Genomic DNA, 23,398 nt, shown 5'->3' with positions numbered 1-23,398 from the left:
CTGTCTTATTCTAAAAACATAGTCTTTATTTATCATTATCAGGGAGTTGGATTATCTTATTACAAGAGCCGTCAGAGGTGGTGTAAAAGACTCAGCCAGGGTAAATTGGAGAAATGGGTCACCCTTCCCACCCTAGTTACGATTACTCTTTTCCCAGATTTCTTATTTGATTTCCTAATCCATTCCGAGTTCGCTGTTCCCATGCATAGAGCTGGCTGTTCCAAAGTTGTCTGATGAGTGACTGTTTTGTGTTTGAACGAAAATTGTCATGGAACAGCCGTAAACAGTTAGCATGGGGACTGCAAGTAATGCAGGAAAACCAAGAGCGATTCGACGGGTACCAGACTCGGCATAATCGGGAATTTCGCCAGGGACTTCCAAACATGGCGAACCCATCGTCTGACAGCGGGGATCCCCGCTCGCCTCTTGATAGTGTTCTCAACACTTTCCTGCCCCAGGGCCACGAAAAGGCCCTTAAGCAGGCCTTCTACAATGCTGCCACTATCCTGTTCATCGTGCTGTTCTGCGGTGCGGCGGTCGCTGTGTATTTCGTGCTGGAGATTTTCATCAAGCCGTTGTTGTGGGCCGTTTTGTGTGGCACGGTTCTGTATCCGTTCAAGTACACACTGACAAGGTGCGTTGACCTTGATTGCATCTGAACAGCAGTGCAAAGATAAAGATAAACTCATTAACACTTGGACGACACGCGGAACAGTTAAATACTAGACAGCAGCATCGCCACGATAGTAGCTTAAAGTGTTGTCAGCTCAATGGTTAAAAAATGCAATTGTCCCAAAAATAATGGTCAACGTTTTTGTAATTAACACTATCATGCCTATTCCAAACGTTGAATACACTTTTTGTCATTCCAGTTTTATGTTGACTGTCCAGGTTATGATCTATTTGCCCTCCAAATTTACTTACATTCCACCTCCCTATCCCTTCCCTTTGACAATGCTAGGGCAAACTTTTGTGTTCCTGCTTGTGCAGAATGATTGATTCCGTCTAAAGTAGTGTGTTTGTAGCTGGCCTAGTGTTAATAAGTAATGTCAGGTGCTTTTGCATCATAATTGATTTTATGCTGCAAGTGTCAGAGACCTCTGCATTTGCTTGTTTTTACATGTTACATCCCACAGCTACGTCAGTGGCTGGCTGCAGGGTCTGGAGGACTCGGGCACCCCGCTGGTGGTAGGCACTGTGGCTATCCCCCTCAGCTTGCTCAACTTTGCCTCGGAGCAACTGGGCCAGGTCATCTCCCAGCGCTTCAAGCTGCTGGCAGCCGTGTCACTGGGCCTGCCCCTGACCTACCTGGCCTACCAGTGCCTGGACTACGTGGTGCAGGTTGTTCTGGGGGTGTTCCATGTACTGTATGAGGGCCTGGGGTACTTCAGCACTCTCTGGGTAAGGAGCAGTGGCATAAATGTCAATTTCAGTGAGTTTGGGGATGGGGGAGGTACGACACGAGAGATGACCACAATCGCTGTGTATACATTTTGTGTGCACATTGATTGCTTAGTTATAGGCACTAGCTCCACATCAAATTGATGCATTTAAATATGTTTTTATACTGTTTGTTTACCGTTTCATCAGAGCTTTCGTCTGGCTTTTGAAAAGTTTGACAGTACTGGAAAATGCCCACTGTTTCATTTTTCATCATCAACAAATTGGGGGAGGTGATCAAATGGCCCGTTCCCAGGATTGTCAAAAATAAGGGGGATATATCCCTTCATCCCTTAACCTTCCCTGGGATTTGTACATGCATGTCCCTGGTAATGAACTAGTACATGCACTACAACTCTGAAAGATACATTTTATCCTGGAAAGCCTCTCAGGAAATTTCCCGTTTTTAACATCTCCAACCACAAAAGTAAAAACACTAGTGAAGCAAACACATTATAATGAAATAATGCAAACGGCTCCCTTAGGGACTGTTCTAGATCCTTTGGTGTAGATGTTTTCAGAGATACATGTAGTGTACGTGTACACTGGCAGGTTTCATTAATTCCTGAGAACGCTAACCACTCGATTCATGCAGAATGCATTCTTTAATATACATGTTCATTTGTATCAAAAGAAAACTGCACAAACAGGCACAGGGAACTCTCTGTATACATTGACACAACTGTGTAAGGCAAAACAAAAAGAGCTGTCTTTCCGGTTACCCGACCCAACCTAGAAAATCATGTGGAACCTATATCTTTTTATTCGACAATTCAAAAACAATTTGAAAACTTATTGTGCCTTGCCCCAAGCCTAATTTTGTGTTCATCATCCTGTCCATTGTATTGTTTATTTATTTTTTTTGCATGAGATGGAGGGCTCTTGTGTGTTTGTATTTCAACAACCAGCTGCTTTACTACTCAATCACAGAGCTGATAAGTAATATTGACGTGCACATGTACACAGTACAGTTAACCTTAACCCCCTAGGGACCATTGAGATCCTGCATAACCTTGTTGGGTTCAGCATGGTTAGAGTTGACTTAGTACCTGTTACAAATATATGTGCCCTCCCCCCCCAAAAATACAGCGCATCGACCCTAATTTTTTGGGCTATAAAAATTTAGAGTAAAAATGTATATTACCCAACCTGCCACCCTAATTTATTTTTTAATGTAGTAGGAAACACAACTAATTTTTTATTTGGCCCAATGATATTAAAGAATACCAGCAAAGAGAAAGTATTTGTTGATTCACCTCATTAATTTTAACACTTTTCATTGTCCGTTTACATGGCAGGACTCCCCTCATATATTTTTATGCATTGGAATCTTGTTTTTGAGAAAGTGGTCTGACTTAAACTGTATTGGATATCTCTGTGGTAGGCTTAGGCTAGTGTTACTTACGTGTACGACAAGGGCATGCAATCATTGTGTCCTTGCTAAAAGGTCCTTATTGAAAAATTGCACTAAAACTTCCTTAAATTGAAAAAAAATTTTAAACATGAAATTGGGCCAGAAAATTTGTTGACATGTAAATACATTGGCCCCAAAAAACTAGTTCAATAAATAAAAGTAAAACAGATGATGTATTACAGTATTTTTTTTCTTTCTTTCTGCTGTAAGGCCATAAGTATATTTTGAAAAATTACACTTCGCTCTAATGACGGACGGAGCCGACTCAATATGTGAAAAACCTCTGCTCTTTCATTCATTACATCAGGTACTGAATGTAGAGTATTGTTAGAATTATCCTCTTCAGTGCAGTTTGTTGTGGATAATGGAAGCATTTTTTCCAAACAGTGAATAAATGTTCCAGCTTGAAGATTCTGTTGGATGCAGAAGACTTTGCTTCCTCCCTTTTTCCATTAATTAATTTTGTAGGCATAGGGAACATCGGATGTTTATAAGCAAGTTATGCATATGGACTACCCATGGGAATAAATGAAACCCATCAAATAATCAGTACTAACGAGCAAATTAGATAACCTATGGGTTTCCACTTCCGACGATTCAGTCCAGGATTTCTTTGACGGAATGACAAAATTTAGTTTTTTAGTTTATTAATTACTAATTTAGTTTGTACAGCATTTTTTGCAGTTTTCATCTCCTACGTGATGCAATTGTACAATTGATTTCTGATCAACTGTCTTTATATTTATAGTTTCAACAAATCAGAGTTTTCTCAAACAGAAAGTAGACTTTTCTCTAATACCGTAGTGGAAAACGTTGCTCAGCCTTTGCTCAATGTGTAACATAAGCTGAGATTACCTAAAGCTCAAACTAAAATGGAACATTTTCCTTTTCATTTTGTAGGGACCCATGTCCTTAAGCAAGCCACTTTACCCAAACTTGGAATGTTTTCCCACACAGTATGAGTAATGAATAAAATCTCTTCCCCTTCTTTTGGTTCATGCAGGTGTGGACCATCATCATTGCCTACCTCCTGCTGGTCATCTTCTGGTGGAATGACTCCACCAAGGGACTCCTGGGCAGCCTGTCAGTGCCAGTCTGGATCATCCTGCTGCTGCACCTGGCCAATCTGACAGGACCATTCCGCGTCCTGCTGTTTGTGGTGGTCATCACCCTGGTGGCGCTGGGCTACAGTACTATGCGCAGGAAGGAGGCAGGTTAGACTCTGCCATAGGCCTAAAGCCAACCGGGTCATCTTTTACTTGTCTTTGGCTAACTTTTCTAATGCCCAACTTTGGAGTTTCTAGCATAGCCCCAATAGTCCAAACCTTCTAATTTTGCACACACTCTGTGGAGTTAAAGTTAATGAAAAGTCCTGTTTTTTGCTTTAGGAGAGGAACATTCAACAGTATACTATCCAACCGAAGAGGATTTTTATTCGGCTTGAGTGTCGAAGGCATACAAGCTGTCTCAATGCCTGGGACAAGGCCTGCGGAAAGAGTTGAATCTGAGATTCTAAGATTCATGTAGATGTGTTTTCGTCACTGGCATGCAAATGTCCAGGAAGTGACCATTCCCTTAAGCTTGTAACCAAAGTGTTTGTCGTTACCTTGCAGCTTGTTCTCAACCTAGTTGAGGAGGAGGTTTTGTATTAACTGTTCTACCTAGCCTGAGTAAAAACCTAATAAAACTCAAAAAGCCATATGTACAAAGATGCTCATTCTATATATCTAATGAATTAATCCAGTCTTTTTTGGCATGATTGCCTGACACACTCAAGTCCAGAATCCTTTAAACCTGTCACCATGTAATGAAATCTTCTCTGTACACTAATTCCCAAGAGGCTGTACCATCTGCATGGGGCGTTTGCCTTTTTCCAGGGAAGGGGAGGGGCGACAGGGCTTTTTCAAAGGGGGGTTTAGCACTCATCAGCAGCAAAACTGAGAAATCATTAATGGTAGAAGAGGGTAAATTCCAAGAGATTTGGAAGCAAATTGGGGATTTTCATCCCCCTTCCTCCCATTTTTTGTTGCTCCCACATTTTTTCTTTTCCCAGGGAGGGAGAAAGGAGACAGATGCCCTCTTGCTGCCCTCCCCTTCCGATGCCCATGACCACCCATAGTCCTTCAAAATCCTCCCGGCGGATTTTTAATGTCTCGCAGAGGGTTAGGGTTTAAAGTGAGGTACACTTTGTTTTTGCTAAAAAATTGGTAGTGGATGGGACAGACGGTGATGAGGATCAAGATTCAAGCCTCACATCCTCTGAGACGGAGATCAGCCCCAAGGCCTCGGACACATCAGTATCTCCTGAGGCACAAGAGGACCAGGCTGCAAAAGGAGACACTGGTCTCGGAGGAGATGGTCAGGAGGGTGAAGCCAAAAAGGAGGAAGGAGTAGATGAAGCAGATCTGGACCGGCCATCAAGGCTCGACCTCCCTCAGGCTGTGCAAGAGCCAAAAACAAAGGCAAAGAGCATCAAGGATAAGGTCAGTGGCACCTATCATGAAAAAAAATGAATTTGAAATGGTAGATTTTGCTATTTGTAAAATACTGTTTGCATTGTACTGTTTGTACATAAAAAGATCTACTCAGCACCTTTCCCAATTTTGACCAAACATAACAAATTGAGTTAAAAGTTGCCAGAGCTGAAGATCTTGAAAAGAATCCTGCAAAATATAAATTAGCGCCAACCAAGAACATTGTTCACTGACGTAATTCACATACATTTTCCTCCGTTTCTCAAACAGATTGATACATCAAAACAAAGCTCAATGTGCTCTTTCTAATGCAAAGCTGAAAGAAAATTACTGATTCTGAAGCATTAAGATGGATTTTGTGGAATCCAGTCACAATTACTGATCCCATCCATTCCTTGGTGTGCAAATCTTTGAAACAGCACTTGGTGTTTTCCTACAGGTTCCACTCAGCACTCGTTACCTGCTGGGACTCTTCTGGACCTGCGTCTTGGTCCGTCTCTGGATGCACATGTGGCTCCTGCAGCTCCTCCCCATCCCCATTGCCATCTGGCTGCTGAAGCGAGTGGCCACTCAGACTGGCCTGTGGGACTTCGTGATGGCAAAGGTACAGGTTACTTCTTGCATCCGCATGCTTTCTTACGCAAAACAGCGTTTTCATTCTGCGCAGGAACAAGATATGGCATGACATCCGTCTTGTGGGGATTCACTGCATACACTCATGGGTTCATGCACACTTGCCACGGCTCACGCTAAACTTGCTCAGCTAAATTTCTCCTGGAATGTACAGTCCTCAAATATGCGCCAAATGCATGCAGTCCAGTTGAAACAATGCTCCCTCCCTGATTGTCTTTTCTTTGCCAGTGAGGAGGACACCTCTAACCAGAGCTAGTCAGAAAATTGTCCAGAAATTTGCTTTTCCATAATTAATTTTATGAAGTGGTCACAAACACTCATTTGTCATCATCTGTATTCAATGTACTCCCGTCTTTAGTAATTTTTTTTTTACATGTTTCCCCAAAGGTGGCGTCTTGGAGGGCGGATGCAATGGACTGGGTTGCAGGAAGGGAAGACGCCTTCATCCCTCCTTACATCAGGGGTCTAACGGGGCTATTCCTCAAGGGAGACAGAATGGTAAACCGTAGTCATGATTGTGTCGCTGGTGTGTGGTTCATCCCGTTTCAGTAATACTTGGCGGAGGGTCCATTCAGAAAGAGTCAATGACTCAGCATTGAAGGGACAATTTTGAAGGGATTTTTGGTACAAATCACAAACTTGAATTGTAACCCATTGTAACAGTCTGCAGGTATTGTTTTCCCCCTCAAAGGTGTACTGATTCGATGGAGGAACAGCAAAATTTGCACGACAGACAACTGCAAAACTAGAAAATCCCGCCCTATCACTTTTGCTGAAATGGCCACAATATGGATAGCTAACACAAATTACTTCAGAGAAACACTCTGCAAGCATTAGCAGAAATGACACTTTCGTTTTGAAACTTCCAGCAACTTGGCAGTTTTGTTTTGTAAACATGCAGAAGTTGCATGATACATTACACAAGATTTTACAAGTTTTGTTCCCCTTATTGGTGCTACAAGCTGTCTGCAGCAAGGACCTTGCAGACCAATAAAAGCATTGCATTTTTGGCCTTCAGGTGATTGGTGTGCTGCAGAATTCTGTGGACAAAGTCATCAGTATCGTTCTCATCCTTGGTGTCATGATAGCCACAGTCATCATAGCATTTCTGATGGCGATACAGGTAACCTGCTCAGTGAGGACTATATAGGCAGAAAAAAATCATGGCAAAATCGTTTGTCCAAGATGGGTGATCTAGAGGGCCTTAATGGCTGTCAAGGGTGGGTGAGTGAAATTTGCCCAAGGAAAAACCAAACCACAACTTCACAGTTGTCACCTATTGACATGTTACGCATAATGTCGAGAGACCATGATCATTCTGGGTACCTCCCTCCCCCACTTAGTCTTCTCCTCCAGTTCTCTGGGTATAGTTCTTATTTGCCTGTGTCTTCATTCCAGATACAACAGGAGAGTATGTACTTGATTCAGTTGTCTGGCAATCTGGTGAATGAGACCATCGCTCAGAACCCAGACCTACAGCAGTAAGTCGTCCCATAGTCTGTCTTATAAACTTATCCAGAAGTAGGCTTCTAGGTCTTTGCATTGCTGGGTATGTAAGCAGCTAATGTGGATTAGACTGATTTTCTTTTAAAACTATTAAAAGTCAAACTCATGAATTGACGCTTATGTTTTATTCATGAATGTAGTACATCTTCTCAAGGCCATTGACGCTTATGTTTTATTTATGAGTAGAGTACATCTTCTCAAGGCCATTGACGCTTATGTTTTACTCATGAGTTCTATGAAGTCAAAGTGCATGGTTTGAGTTCCACAGGTTCAAGAAGAATAGCCTTCCCCTGCTTGTTGTGGTATTGAATTCTCATCATCAGGGGTTTGTTTGTGGGCGAGGTAATTTTTCAAATCGGATTTCTTGCAGATGGTTCCCTGGGGCAGCTGACATGCAGCAAGCCGTGGACACAGTGCTGAATGATGCTTACCATTATGGCAGGGATTGGATATCTCAGAAGGTATTGGTTCCAGTTGTGGGAACTGTAGATGGTAGATGATCCAATTTCTGCTTTGCAAAAATCTGTTTAACAAATTTGCATGGTAAGCAAAAATAAGCTGGGTACTGTTCACAAGAAATCTAAAATACGGCACAATTTGGCTGGTATCCTGACTTTGCCGATCATATAACTTGCTTGGCAACTGTTTTTTGAGTATCACTCTGTGAAGCATTTGGAGACATTGAAGGTTTGAGAACTGCCCTTGCAGTTAATCAAGCCGTCCAGAATTTTCCAGGTGGAGCCACGGGAATAGCCATTGCAGTTGGGCCTTGATTGGTTGGAAGCGGGGTGGTGATTGGGCATCCACGTGGATGGGGAATGAGTGAGGGTGGATGTGCCTTAATCACTGACACTGTCCTACCTCCTAGTTTCATCTGTATTCTGGGCACTACTCAGGTTTGGGGGTTAGTTTTACTAATGGCAGAAGGGTTTGCTCATTTTTTCCCAGGTGCAGAGCACGTTGGGTGGTGACGATGACAATAAGGAGCACATCGAGGAGCAGGTATTGGAGCTGTGGGATCGACTATATGCACAGCTAGCTGTCAAGGTGAGGAATATGGTCGTTCACTATGGTTGTCTGTCGTCACAAATTGTGAAGAAGGGTGTCCCGGTGGAAGTGGCCAACACTATGACACTCTTTTAAGACCCTCTCTTTTGATGACATTTTGAATGGAAGAGTTGAATTGGGTGTGCTGGAAACTGAACCCTAGACTTGTGCCTGCTTTCTCAGCTCCTGGGTTTTTCCCTTGCCTTTTTTACATTGTTGAAGGTAATTGTTAGAAAGCTGGGGTGCCAGGTTAGGGGTCGATACAGAGGTTTTACGAGGCATTTGCACATCACATTTTTCTTGCATGTCCTCATCATTGAAGTAGGAATGCACATTGGTTCATATGATCTGTCAACGTCTTGGTCAGTAGAAGATGATCCAAACACAAGGAATGTGGCAGGTCTACTGGCAAGGTTAATCCTAAGTCAAATTCAAGGTACAATTACTGTTTAAGACTGATGACTCGGAATGCTGTGATTGCATCACTGGAAATACATGCTCAAATAACTTCAGAAGAATAAAAAAGCCTGGAATGTTTCCCCAGAGTGAGAATCCTAACTCGGAAACAGCGTGTTCATGACACACCTCTAACCTGTTCAACTTTTGATTTTATTCCTGCTAGAATGGCACCGGTGGTGATGACGATGATGATGACAACCATCGCTTCCTGGCTGCTAGCGTGGACATGTCTTGGAATGGTCTCAGGGAGACGATGGGCAAACTGGACAATATTGAAATGGGTGGGTTTGTGCAGACCGTGCAGGACAACTTGGAGACTGTCAAATCGGTAAGTGAACATGTTCATTATTCTGCACTCCACTCTCAGTTGGGCTGCAGATCTCACATGGTTTGAGTATAAATCCCATTTGGGTCCCAGATTTTAAAATTATAGACCATAATTTTTGAGTGGAATTACGTTGACAAGTTTGAAATTGCCAAGCTTGGATATTTGTCAATTTGTTTTACTAGTCTTCATTTTGTAATTTTTCTGGCAAAGAATTGGATCACAGCTGAGGGATTTCTGAGGTATTAGTGCTTGGTTGCAGGTATAGTAAGCAACAGTTTTCGTCATGTTGGAATACCAAATTTGTGCAGATTTAGTGATTTGACAGTGTCATTTTGAAATGAACCTATCATGAAATGCAGAATCGCAACATTGGTTCAGAAGTGACAGTAAAAATGTCAGGCCTGTGTAAACATAGGTGCGTGCGCACTTCAGCCAAAAATGAAGTGAATTTAAGGACATGAAATATTGGCCGTGAAATTTGCCCAATTTTTGTGAATTCATTGCATGAATATTTATTCTTGCATGTTAGCATCACATTCATCATGACTTTCTTCGGAGTATGAACTGGCCTTAACCCCTGCATGGCAGGATTATTTTGACAGCGACTGCTGGGTTTAATCGTGCCATGAATGGAGGGCTTTGTCCAGCAGCAGGCGCCATTGAACCAGCAGCTGCATGGTGAATAGACTGTATGTGTGGTATGCACTAATCCTCACACAGTGGTGCGGTAGTAGCAGTCCTCCGTAGCGAAGGGGTTAATGCAGTTGATAATGAAGGCAGATACAGACTCTGTTCATTTGTTTGGGAATGCAAAATCTGAGCAAGTTCATATTTTCGAGATATTTTGTCAGAACCGGTGCTTTGAAATTTGTGCTTTCCTTGTCACATTTTTAAGTTCATGGTGTTTGTTGTTTTGCTTCATTTTAACATTTGTTCACCCACCAGGTCTTGGAGTCAATTTGGACTGTGCTGATCAGTAACGTCAGTATCCTCTTCACCATTCTCACAGCCCTTCTCCGGTTTGTCTTTGAGGGCAGCACAGCACTGCTCAACTTCATCATCTCTTTCGTAAGTGCATGGACGGCGATAGCCAACCTTGCATTCCCTCTGTTTTTTGTAGACCCAGGACCAAGTCTTCCATGCTGCTTCAGGAGTGGCCTCGGATATTCTGATAACCGTTGTGGGGACGAGAGATCTTTTCTGAAATGTGCGTGGCAGGGACTAGATGTTCCCCATTGCCAACAGGGTCATATGTTGGCTGATGTTAACAGGTTGAATGATGTTAAACCCTGCAGTCCTCAGGGAGGCTTTGTCCCCCAGCTTCTGTGTAATTTCTCAGACTCATTAGAGAGTCAGTGTAAAACGGTATCATTTAATGGGTCTCCAGTTGTCTGATGGAAATCTGAAGGTTTCTGGCAAAAGGCCATAAATTAAAATGTAAGAAAACGATTGAATTACAAACACCGTGAAATGGTACCATCGTTTGATACAGTTGGCACGAAACTGAGGAAGTTTCTGTTGTTGTGTTCTCAGCTGGTGTTTGTGACAACCCTGTTCTATCTGCTGAGCTCAAGCCGTGATCAGTTCCTACCCATGAAGTGGATCTCGGGGCTGACCCCTGCCGGCCCGTCCAGTAGCAAGTACAGCAGCGCTTTGGAGACCGCAATCAGGTGAGGGGATTTTGTCACCACGGGTCTACACTGCATGTATTCATTCAGTCTCTGTTCCTAGATGGTAACTAAGTGGTCATAACCACCTGTGCATCTTATTATTCCACAGTGGACTTGTCCCAGGTGCCTATTATTTTTTGACTGTAAGCGTCACCCTTTTAACCACATGCTGCCGGGTGGTTTGAAAAATGCAGTGCACACATACGGGCGAATTTCAAGATTTTCAGTTTTCAAAAATCTTCAAAAATTCATCATTTCAATTAATGGACATTTACACCCACATGAATTACTGTCTGGTGGCCACTGAAGCCTGACAGACAAAATCTTTTGAGTATTTCAGCCATGCCTGCAGCCTTGTAAAAAGAGCCCAGATTGTGCAGTGTTATATAAAACTTTCTTTAGTTCACAAACCTGGCACAGTGCACTGCTGACCTCTTTTCAATAGGGGGCAAGATTATTGTGCAGCACCATGGTATACTGTTTCAAAACAAGGCTGGATTATCTCCTCTATTGAGCGTGAAAAAATGTCAGTAATGCCCAGCAGCTCAGTCTTTTGTGCCGAGTACAGTCTTTTGTTACAAGGCCCAGCTCTTTTGTCCCGGTTTCAGGCTCCCCGGCTTCGTGTATAAAGCATATGTTCTCGAAAACGGGTCCCCCGGCAGCAAGTGCTTAAAATGATAAAATAAGACAACCACAGTCCTTTACAAAGTTGGACTTGACAAGTGCAGACTATTGGTGGTTATTTGTTCAAGAGTTGCATGACATATTCACGGCATTGTTGTTCTCTGAAGCTTCCAGACAATGCATCTTGGCATTATTTGCAACAAGACCCAGCTGTATCACACTGTTAAACTGTACTCGCTCATTAGCTGAAGCAAAGCACGTTCCCCCCCCCAATTTTGGCATATTTCCATGGAGTCACAGTTTTTATTTATTGACAGCCAGACATTTTAAATCAATTTACTTGGAAGTTTTTCCTTTATTATTTCTCAAGTTGTTTGTTGTTTTTTGGGGCGGGGTAACTTAGAGATGTTCTGGGAGCATCCATCAAGATGTCTGCCTTCTATGGACTCTATACTTGGCTGACTCACACGCTGTTTGGCATCAAGATTGTATTCATCCCAACAGGTAGGGATAAAGTTTAAGGGATTCTGGAACAAGTGGCAACCTAATTGGAAGTAGTTCAAATGGACTAACAGGTTACAGGGAAATCTTGTCAAGTCGAAACTCCTGGTATGTCCCTGTGGCTCATTTGATACTTTCTCTCTTGCACAGCTCTGGCGGCCATACTGGGTTTTGTGCCCTTCCTGGGCACCTACTGGGCAGCCATACCGGGGGTCATCGACCTGCTGGTGCAGGGTGAGAGAGGCCTGGCGATATTCCTGCTGGTCTGCCATTTCATCCCCATGTCTGTGGTGGACACAGCCATTTACAGTGACATCAAAGGGTATGTAGATGGCTAAAGGCTGATTCATAGTAAGTCGTCTATATGCAAATGTAAGATGCCGATGCAGGGTTCTGCCCAGGATGGTTTTAGTGCCGGCAGGACTATCTAAGCGGAGCGCCACCAGAAAATTTTTGGAATCTAAAAGCCCCCAGATGGCCGGAAACAGCACTTTCTGGGTGTTTTCAGCTGTGTATACACAGCCTAGAATTAGGGATCTCATGTCTGAAATTTCAAAAAAATTGAAAATTTGTAATTTTGGTCAACTAGGATGAGGTGATAATTTTACACGGGCAATTGAATTAGAAAAAAAGAGTAGAAATAAATATTGATTTTATTCTGTAAATCCCTTAAATATTGAATTAATTTCTATCTCTATGATGCCCATAATTTTTCATTGCTATTCAAATCATTTTTCATTTTGTTTTGTGTGTGTTGAAAATAAGGCGAAACATGCAAAATCTTGGCGGAATATTTTCCTTATTTTCTTTTTACGAAAGTTTGTACAGTATTCATATGGGATAACGACATTCATAAATGTGTGCAGGGATTTTCTGAACAGTCATTTTAAAGTCTACATGAACGTAATGTAGATTGGCCATTGTCTTTTCTGACACATCTGGCCATGTGTCACGTGCATACTGAGCGCGTGTATCTTGCCATATGGAACTCGTTTACGGAAAAGGCAAAATCATGCTGTTACTTTGAATAAAAAAATTGCGGAGTTAATATTTTCACCGTGGGATAAACAACAATTAACGAATGTGGTGCGATCGTTGGTTTAAAAAACGATCGCAGTGATCGTTTTATGCAACATCGAGCAGAAAATACATGCACCGAATGTTGCTAACCGTGGTCGGCGCGGTGAAAAAACAGTCACGGTCGATTGTCAGTTTTGCAAGTACATGTAAAATCATTTTTCTGCCAGATTTTTAAGTGTTTAAACGAAGTGTGAATGGGGTCATTTGCAATTTTGTCTTTCTGAAAGTTAAGCCAAATTTTCTTTTCAAGTTGTGGAACTGGGTAAAATGCGGAACTGGACAAACAACGCTGTACATCGTGGAGAGGGGGTTTTCGATCTTCGCGCACTGAGAGCGTTGCATATGCAAGCCTATGTGTGGCCTTCCAACCAATGGAAAGATTCGTTACGCACTATGTACACGTGCATTGCGCGTAACAAAGCCTCCTATTGGTTCATGTTAATATTTGGTCCAGATATGTTGCATATGCACGTACGTGGGTGCGCAGACGATATGCATGGCAGTGCAAAGTGAAATTTACGACGAAATTTTACGGTTTCTTCACGATCTTCATATCTTCACGATCGATCCCTCGACCAAGATGCTATTTTATTTGGGTTCTTATCAGGAATACGTGCCGGTCGGAAAAGTTGATTTTGCAGATTGTGGCGGTCGGCAATTCTGCGTGCCGGTCGGGCCCGACCGGCGCCGACCGGCAGCGGCAGATCCCTGCCGATGGTCGCTGGGAGCTAAAACTTCTTGGGGCATTTCATCCATGTGAAAAAAGTTAATTGTTTGGTCAAGAATCATGTGAAAAGTTCAATCTTTTGAACTCTGTAGCTCTGAACCACCTTTGGTGCCTGGTAACGAGTGCTTTTTGGATAATCACCCATCAACATTCTAACATGCAGCTGACTATAAATTGGCCTTTTGTTTCCAAGCTCCCATCAAAGTTATGAAGAAATTGTAGGCAAATTATCTTGTAGAATCCATGAAGTGAATCTTCAACTTGTACGTCTAGAGTTTCTTGTCTTTTTTCTGTCATAAAGCGGTGGCCACCCCTACCTCACGGCCCTCTCTGTGGCTGGCGGTATTTTTTACTTTGGCCTGGAGGGCGCCCTCATCGGCCCCATACTGCTGTGCGGGCTGCTGGTGGTTGTTAACATCTACAGCAAGATGATGCAGGGCTCTAGTAGTGCACCCTCGTTGATCAACCTGAGGGGCACGTCCTTGGCCCCCCAGGGCAGAATGAGGTGGGCATTCCGCAGGTAGGCAGGGTCAAGGGTCGTCTTAACCTGGCATCCTGCATCCCTGGCATTTCATTTCACATTGATCATGGATTGGGGATTTTTTGCATGATGGGATGGTCAGGTGGGCACTGTGGTAGCTTTTTGTCATGCAGTGGGTATATGAGTTTTGGATGTCAACGTGAATGGTAGTTGATGAATGACACACTTAAGCAAAAATTGACTAGACACACTTTCCTTTTCATTTCATTGGACATGAGTGACAACTTTTCTCTGAAAGGGGGTAGGGAGGGGCAAACCGTATAGTCACCGTATGCAGTCAATTTGTGAAGAACTGTTTTTGCAAAATTAGTAATTCTCATCATGCAAAATACCCTGCATCATGTTATTGGTTTAGTTTAGTTCTTTTGTTTTGAAGGTCACCACCATCCTCACATTCATTATCATGCTTTGGAGTAGTTCTGTTTTGGTTCAATTTCTTTCCAGTGCAAACATTTTGTAGTGGCTGTTTTGGCTGATTTTTTTCAATTTCTTTGTCATAAATGTCACTTTTAACAATGTAGGCATGTTGAACAACTTCCTGGCACCTTGATTTTGCTCAAACTGCTTGTAAATTTGCTGCAAATTCAACTTTCCAACATTACTCTGTAATTTTTCAATGTCTTGCAATAATTTCTGCATGTAGTGAAATCTGAACTCTTCTGGAAGATATATGCAAACTTTTCAGTTCTCTTTTATACACAAATAATTCTCATGTAGCACACGGTGACCTTTCTGTTTTACTGGCACCAATTATCTCCTTCGTTGGTAGGGCGTATTGCAACAAAGTGCCCATCTTGTGAATACAAACACCCAACTTCAATCATAATTTATAGGAAACCTGCAGATTTCTTAATCAAGTATTATATGTCTCCAGAAAGGCCTGAATGTTTTCTTACCAACGACACCTTGACCATGTGCTCAATGTCACTATTGCACAAATAACAATGCTTTGTCGACCAGCAGGTGAAATTTGCACTGTGACAAGTTAGCATACACTGTACAGTAGATGATGTACATTTGAATGTGCTTTAATTGGCCAACACAAACAAGTGACATTGCCCCCCCCATGAAAAATTATCAACCCCAGTTGCCAACCCCCCCAGTGGTATTTCAAAAGCCAAGGTCACTCGAAAACAAAGCAAGCATGTGGGTCAGCGTAAGGCCTTCCTGAATGGACAGACCTCACATGCATATTGCTGTTTTCAAGTGACTTCCGATGCCTTTTATATTGGGCATGCGGTGTTGGAATACCAAACTGGCTCATTACGTTTGTGGCTGCTTTCCGTGCTTGTTAAGCTCCTTGTATCTTTCAATTTCCGTTTCAGATCAGACACAGTGTCTTGAACGACTTGCTGTCACGTTGCCCATCAGTTGCACACCTCCATCACACTGTGTGAAACATTGGGGAAACCACCCAGTACATTGACAAATTGGTATTTGTGTACATGTATATTGGTCCACCCCAACTGCACATGTTCTACAGGGTATCTCACCTGGCTTTGCCAAGCAGTCAGTGGTGACTTGTTAACCATGCTAGAAAGCGTACTATGTTCCCTTTCAGTGTCTCTTTGAATCTGCAGGTCCGCAACATTTTGCCAATATTTGTAGCTGTTGCAATATTTGAGAGTTTTTGTTTCTTTACAGTAGTTTAAGCTTAGAGTCATCACAGAATTGTATAATACATGCTGAAAATCATGTTTTCTCTGTGCTTTCAAAGCAGTTTGATTTTTACGGAAGCTAGTCTTTGTAGATATTGTTGCTGTCCAACAGAAACTTTTTGATCAAGCATAACAACTCAGATTGTCACAAATTCGACACCTCTTCTTCGGGGGGGGGGGGGTCCAGGTGTAGGCTACTGGTGCTGTGCCCCCATGGACCTCCCAATTTCTCATTTTGATAATGAGGCATGTTTTTGTCTATTTTCCTTCCAAAATGCGTAAAATGCCCCCAAATGTAGCTTCACCCTTCAGAGAATGGACATAAAAGGTTACATGAAGAAAATACCCACTTTTGCCCCCCTCCCCAATTTGGTTCTGGATCTTCCCTTGCTCTTGTAGCAACGATTAGGTGCAACCGGGACTTTAAAGCACATACATGTACTGCACATTGTTGTGTGTAGGATTCAACCTTCAATTTCTACAGGTGTCATCAACTCATAACACAAATAAAATTTTGGAAATGACACATTTTGAGCAAATCATGTCGTTTTAAGAATATCTGTGGTTTACTTGTGTGTGTCATGGTTATTTAAACTTGTTTGTTCTACTATTAGTTCATTTGAGTTAATTTTTAAATATTCAGGCAGTGATAGCAAGGGATAGACATCTCAGTCGAAGGTTTGGAGTGATTAGCTTTCGCTGGTTTTTTTTTTCAAAGTTAAAGTATACAGGAAACTGTGAACATGTTGCATTGCTCAACATTCATGTACATGTATTGTGCAATAGTGAATGCATGTAATATAGAATGGGAAACTCCGCAAAAATGGTGTTCAGGGGGATAGAAACATTTATTATTAGCTAGATGTCAGAAGCGATCTTACACTTGGAATGTTTATATGTGTGACTTGTTCTTTTAGAGACTGAGAGGATGCTGTAATTGAAAAATGCTACATTGTCAATTCAGGGGCCGAATAAGTGTTCAGGTATTAAAGTCTATTACTTAAAAGTTATTGGCTTTGTTGTTACATAATAATAACATGAAGTGTGTACAGTGTGGTTTGTTACACGAAGTTGTAGTGCTCGAAAACAAAGCAAGCATGTGGGTCAGCGTAAGGCCTTCCTGAATGGACAGACCTCACATGCATATTGCTGTTTTCAAGTGACTTCCGATGCCTTTTATATTGGGCATGCGGTGTTGGAATACCAAACTGGCTCATTACGTTTGTGGCTGCTTTCCGTGCTTGTTAAGCTCCTTGTATCTTTCAATTTCCGTTTCAGATCAGACACAGTGTCTTGAACGACTTGCTGTCACGTTGCCCATCAGTTGCACACCTCCATCACACTGTGTGAAACATTGGGGAAACCACCCAGTACATTGACAAATTGGTATTTGTGTACATGTATATTGGTCCACCCCAACTGCACATGTTCTACAGGGTATCTCACCTGGCTTTGCCAAGCAGTCAGTGGTGACTTGTTAACCATGCTAGAAAGCGTACTATGTTCCCTTTCAGTGTCTCTTTGAATCTGCAGGTCCGCAACATTTTGCCAATATTTGTAGCTGTTGCAATATTTGAGAGTTTTTGTTTCTTTACAGTAGTTTAAGCTTAGAGTCATCACAGAATTGTATAATACATGCTGAAAATCATGTTTTCTCTGTGCTTTCAAAGCAGTTTGATTTTTACGGAAGCTAGTCTTTGTAGATATTGTTGCTGTCCAACAGAAACTTTTTGATCAAGCATAACAACTCAGATTGTCACAAATTCGACACCTCTTCTTCGGGGGGGGGGGGGGGGGGGGTCCAGGTGTAGGCTACTGGTGCTGTGCCCCCATGGACCTCCCAATTTCTCATTTTGATAATGAGGCATGTTTTTGTCTATTTTCCTTCCAAAATGCGTAAAATGCCCCCAAATGTAGCTTCACCCTTCAGAGAATGGACATAAAAGGTTACATGAAGAAAATACCCACTTTTGCCCCCCTCCCCAATTTGGTTCTGGATCTTCCCTTGCTCTTGTAGCAACGATTAGGTGCAACCGGGACTTTAAAGCACATACATGTACTGCACATTGTTGTGTGTAGGATTCAACCTTCAATTTCTACAGGTGTCATCAACTCATAACACAAATAAAATTTTGGAAATGACACATTTTGAGCAAATCATGTCGTTTTAAGAATATCTGTGGTTTACTTGTGTGTGTCATGGTTATTTAAACTTGTTTGTTCTACTATTAGTTCATTTGAGTTAATTTTTAAATATTCAGGCAGTGATAGCAAGGGATAGACATCTCAGTCGAAGGTTTGGAGTGATTAGCTTTCGCTGGTTTTTTTTTTCAAAGTTAAAGTATACAGGAAACTGTGAACATGTTGCATTGCTCAACATTCATGTACATGTATTGTGCAATAGTGAATGCATGTAATATAGAATGGGAAACTCCGCAAAAATGGTGTTCAGGGGGATAGAAACATTTATTATTAGCTAGATGTCAGAAGCGATCTTACACTTGGAATGTTTATATGTGTGACTTGTTCTTTTAGAGACTGAGAGGATGCTGTAATTGAAAAATGCTACATTGTCAATTCAGGGGCCGAATAAGTGTTCAGGTATTAAAGTCTATTACTTAAAAGTTATTGGCTTTGTTGTTACATAATAATAACATGAAGTGTGTACAGTGTGGTTTGTTACACGAAGTTGTAGTGCCAAATCTTTCTTGCTTCATAAGCGTGCACACCAGGGTGTTCTGACCACTCCTGTGTATCTGGATATTCTTGTGCATTCCACCAAATGGTCGTATTTCTGCGTGTGAGCTCATTAATATTTTGTGGTCCCACCGGGTTTTTACAATAGGACATGCCATAATCAGGCGGGATCATGGAAAAATTTCTTTAAATCCAAATTTGGGACTGATAGTTTCCAGTTCAGGGTATTTCTTTCACAAAAGCCCCAAATTGCGGACCTATTTTGGATAGAGGCGGGTGGCTACATTCAGAGCTGGGCGCATAGTTTTGCTACTATTTTGGGGGCATCTTCGGGGAGAGGTGAATAAAAAAAATGTTTGTGGCTAAACCCCGTGAAATTGAAACGAAAAGTGATCTTCTGGCCATAATCTTGAATTTCCAGTGAACTAACAGAGGCCAACCTCTTCACGAGAGTCAACAGGCAGCGCTGTTATGGTCTGATTTGGTATAGTGCAACCTTAAACTCAATTCACTATCCAGCTTCGGGACTGTTGAGCCCAGAAGCCAAACCACTTCTGCCCATGTATGGTAATTGATGCCAAAATCAGGAGTTAAGCGAAAAGAAGAATTGAAACCCCACGATGAATGAAAGAAAATGTTCCCAAAGGGCTTTTGCCAATAAAGCAGATCACATTGAGCAAGTCTTTGATACAAATGACTTGTCAGAGTCTCTAGGGTAGGCCAGGCCATTAGACATACGCACAGGACACGGTCATGCTGTGCAGAGTTTCCAATGTTGTATCAATAGAAATAGTGTGCATTATAGCATGTACCTGTTATGCAACCAATATCTTGTTTGCAGCACTGTATACATGTCTACCTCCGTGAGATAATGTAGGTACTTGGTCATGGCATGGTGTCATGCCATGAACAACTTGAAGGTATACCTTCTCACTAATGAAGACTCTTCATGCCAATTTTCTTTTAATTACCTCAAGATCTCTCCATGAACTTGACAGTATTTCTACTTGATATTCAGACACCAATTTGGGTACATGTGTAGGCATGTGTGAGCATCAACTGTACACACTACCCCTGTTGTGCCATTCTGTATTTGACATCTACATGTCTTGGTCTTGGAAATTCACACCTCGTATTTTTCGTTAGCACTGAATGAGAACAAAAATGCACTATGTACATATAAGTTTTGGAGTGTATACATGTACGTATTTAATGCATTAAAAGGGCATCGGTATAATACATGTAATGCAGAACTGTTACGTCTCGCTTGTCTTCATCCGAATTGCCATCTGCTGTGCTATAATGCAAAATAATAAGGCACTGTAAACTACAAAAATATAACCATGGAATATTTCCTTTGGACCTTGACAAGCAACATCAAACACAGTTCCAGTAATTCCTACATGACTACCGCCAAGTTAGCCCAATGACATCTGCTTGTTACACAGTCTCCTCCTGCTGTCTTGTAAGTATGGACTTATACTCGTGTCCATAGTCAAAGAGGTGAGAAATTAAAATCAGACCCCTGTTGGGCTAACCTAAGTAGCATATTCATGTAATGGTGCTTTGCTAATGTCTCTGTTTACATAAGAATGTGTATCTGCCAAATACTATGTTATATTAGTAATACTGCAGCTCTAGCAATGGTCCTTGTTCTTGGAAGGAAAAGGAAATTTTTGATACAAAACAACGGAGGTTAAATTCATGCTTTTATAGAAGTCATATACTGAATTCAGCGGAATTCATGATTACATAAATCATCGTAAAAATGTACTAAAAGTGATTTTTTTTAACGTTTGTTTTACTGTTTGTTTAATTATTTACAATATGAAAATTAGACATATTGATGGATTTAGATGTGGGATGTGTTTAGCAAAATCAACAAATTGAATTTGGCTTAGGAAATAGTTGTACTCATTAAACTTCAAACAATGGTTTGGTGGAGGAGCACTTGAAACATCTTGCTGACACCTGGATCTCAACCGAGTATCTGGGGAGGTTCTTGAATACACATACACTTGTCCTAGACCTGCCTTGCTCTTGTCAAAATGATTGAATCCACTACAAAATCCCAACAGTTTATCATTAACACAATGTTGAAGCTTGTATGGCACTCCTAGCATTGCTGCTACATACAATGTAGTTATCTACTCTGACAAGTTCCTGCAAAACCCGGTCCCTTTCAAGTTACAACACAGATGCACACGTTTCAATGTTGGTATGTCTCATTATCCTAAGTTCTGAGGGGCCTCTAGTTTTCCATTTGAGTCAACTTACTAATTGGTCATAACAGGTAGTTGCCCAAGTGTGTGTGCTTGCAACCAAAACTACTGTATCCGGGACCTAGATCCCAGCTTCAGACAGATGCAACCCTACAAATTTTATGCATTGGTCCCAATTTCAAAATACACAAATAAAGTGTCATGCAGACCAGTGAACTTGTGTTGAATCCATTCCCCTTTGTGTGGCTGTTTGCAACAGCTGCAGCTGTGACTAGAATTATCATGCGTGCTTGTGGAAGCCATCGGTTCAAGTGGGCTGTGACTGCTTCCTGCAGACACATGGCTACCCCTGGCCACAACCACTCCATTTGGACATAGTCTGTGGGTTGGCTATGGCTCATGCACGAACCATACAACCTGAATGACCTTGAGTTGACCGAGTTGCTGGGAAACATGGCAGTTGTAGTCTGAGAGGATGTCAGTTTCATGGAAGAGATTTGCAAAGGAATGCATCTGTACTCAGTTGTTTATATCCCCCAAATAAGTAAGTTGGATATCAATGAATCCGGTGGATATACAGTGTATATGTATGTAAAAAATTCCTGCCTTGCACGTTAAGTTGGTCTCTGCCTAGAAGAGAGAAAATTCCCTGTTCGTCAGACTCATCTCATTCACAAATCTGCATGAAAAATAACAAACAGTTCTGGTTTAAAGATCTCTTTTGTGGCTTTGTTTGGGGGGGGGAAGAAGCCGGAGGAATCACATTTTTTTAAAAACTGAGGTTGGAACCCTTGCTCCGGTGACTTCCTTTATTGTTGCATGCCTCCTTTTTCTTAGCTCTTGTTTACATGTGACACCGGTAACAAAACAATAATAGGAGCTAACTTCCAAGCTATACTGCTGTGGCACTAGAGGAATTGTTTTCGCAAGGGAAACTGGCAATTCAGTATGTTTATAATAGTCAGTATCAGTCAATGTCAGTTCAGAATTACAAGTAATCAATTTAGTTAAGTTCTTTGATGTTACAAAAAATTTAGAGGCAGAGAGGCTGACCTTGTCATTTCGCTGTTGACCAAAACCCTCCTTGGCGTGTGCGTCCAAGGCTCTCGCTGATGAATGTTATCATTGCGACTCCACCAACCAGGTTTCATGGAAGTTGTTATTTCGATTCGGTAGATTTCATTAGGTGCTACAAACCCCAAACAAACAGAAGCCAAAAAGGGGCAAAAGCATTATCTTCCATTTTATTTCATGGGACCATACAAAAACAAAATTACAAAGTTTGCTCTTAGAATTATTTGGAAGGAGACCATGGTTGTCATCGTATCAACTTAGGTTGCAGTGGCATAACTAGGGCTACATGTGGGGAGGGGGGATCAGGGGTGCACACATTTTTTCAAGGCCAGGGGGCACAAGAAAATATGTTGCAGCTGCATTTCCATCACAGATTTCAAATGGGGGCATGGGGGTGCGTTTACTGTAGGAACTTTATTTCTTAAAAGTAACATGGAAATTTACAATTTCAAGTTTAGGTCTAACATGAATGTTGGGCTAGAATTTAAACCAATATGATTTTTATTGCACGGTGACAGGTCAATACTGTAGCCCTCCTGACATGTCTGATTCCAAGAACATTTTTCACAGACTGCTTTGTCTTTAGATTACACAGATTAACATGTTGTCTGTTAGAAAAAAATAAATCGAACAACCCCCTTGACAAGACCTTACATATATTTTTTGAAACAAAAATAAACAAAAAAGCCCAGATGACTGTCGTAGTCAGCACTTCTTGCAGATCACGGCGGTTTGAAAAAGGTTTAAATAATTTAGGCAAGTTTTCTTTTTTTTTAAATCCCTAAAGCATTTCATTTAGGCCCATTGACATGGATTAAATGTGGAATGATACTCACCACTGTTTGTCCTTGTGTGTTTGTGCAATCTCTCAGTGAATTTCACGTATGATCCACCGTGCTCTTCGTATTTTTCGGGGCTGGATAACCTTGTTGTATTTGTGCATGTCGATGGGTGGTAACTTGGATGCTGGCGGCCGGAACGTCACGTAAGAACCTTTCGGGACGTCTTGTACGAGCTGGTATCGGTACTCGGGATTGGGCTGCAAAACCTTCTCTCTAATCGGGTCTTGATAACCCAAATGCGTCAGATTAAAGTGAGACATGTTGTGGAGGAACAGAGTTTTTGATTCTTCAAAACTTTTGGCACTTTCTCTTTAACACAATCATCAAACTGATTCACCGAATAGGAAATCTGTGCATGGAATGCAGAACAACAACGCAGCGTCCCGCGAAATGTTCCCAGGGAAACAGCCCACGAGGTGGCGCTTTGTTCTAATAATGAATATTCATATCAACATCATTTC

At 41.8% G+C, this 23,398-nt stretch overlaps 2 protein-coding genes across 3 annotated transcripts; one reads left to right on the top strand and one right to left on the bottom strand.

Annotated features, from left to right (window-relative positions):
• The first annotated feature begins 345 nt into the window (after positions 1 to 345).
• tmem245 (transmembrane protein 245) lies at positions 346 to 17,112 on the top strand. 2 transcript variants are annotated; one of them, XM_022232844.2, is made up of 17 exons: positions 346 to 634; positions 1,137 to 1,401; positions 3,858 to 4,068; positions 5,066 to 5,337; positions 5,768 to 5,932; positions 6,349 to 6,459; positions 6,980 to 7,084; positions 7,360 to 7,442; positions 7,838 to 7,928; positions 8,416 to 8,514; positions 9,137 to 9,301; positions 10,247 to 10,369; positions 10,835 to 10,971; positions 11,999 to 12,099; positions 12,247 to 12,418; positions 14,205 to 14,408; positions 15,770 to 17,112. In XM_022232844.2, exons 1-17 carry the CDS (start codon positions 384 to 386, stop codon positions 15,786 to 15,788), a joined length of 2,574 nt encoding a protein of 857 aa, XP_022088536.1. In that variant the 5' UTR covers positions 346 to 383; the 3' UTR covers positions 15,789 to 17,112. The 2 variants fall into 2 exon arrangements, with proteins under 2 accessions (XP_022088536.1, XP_022088535.1); XM_022232843.2 differs by having other exon boundaries at positions 14,205 to 14,423.
• A 2,871-nt stretch (positions 17,113 to 19,983) lies between these two features.
• LOC110978131 (sperm microtubule inner protein 11-like) lies at positions 19,984 to 23,341 on the bottom strand. Its single transcript, XM_022232872.2, is given in 4 exon segments — positions 19,984 to 21,700; positions 22,075 to 22,210; positions 22,932 to 23,010; positions 23,012 to 23,341. Coding segments are annotated over 4 exon segments (450 nt in total). The 5' UTR covers positions 23,198 to 23,341; the 3' UTR covers positions 19,984 to 21,651.
• Between the last annotated feature and the right edge of the window lie 57 nt (positions 23,342 to 23,398).

The sequence above is a fragment of the Acanthaster planci genome, linkage group LG08 (genome assembly GCF_054643075.1).
Source record: "Acanthaster planci isolate LZ-2023a linkage group LG08, COTS_SCS, whole genome shotgun sequence".
In the NCBI taxonomy this organism is placed as follows: Eukaryota; Metazoa; Echinodermata; class Asteroidea; order Valvatida; family Acanthasteridae; genus Acanthaster; species Acanthaster planci.
Note: the sequence above shows the minus strand (reverse complement) of the source record. Positions and strands in the feature narration are given on the sequence as shown.

Coding starts and splice junctions, on each gene's coding strand:
- tmem245 (XM_022232843.2), top strand. CDS start 384: ATGGCGAACCCATCGTCTGACAGCGGGGATCCCCGCTCGCCTCTTGAT. Junction 12,100..12,246: donor GATTGTATTCATCCCAACAG/GTAGGGATAAAG, acceptor TCTCTTGCACAG/CTCTGGCGGCCATACTGGGT. Junction 12,419..14,204: donor ATTTACAGTGACATCAAAGG/GTATGTAGATGG, acceptor TCTGTCATAAAG/CGGTGGCCACCCCTACCTCA.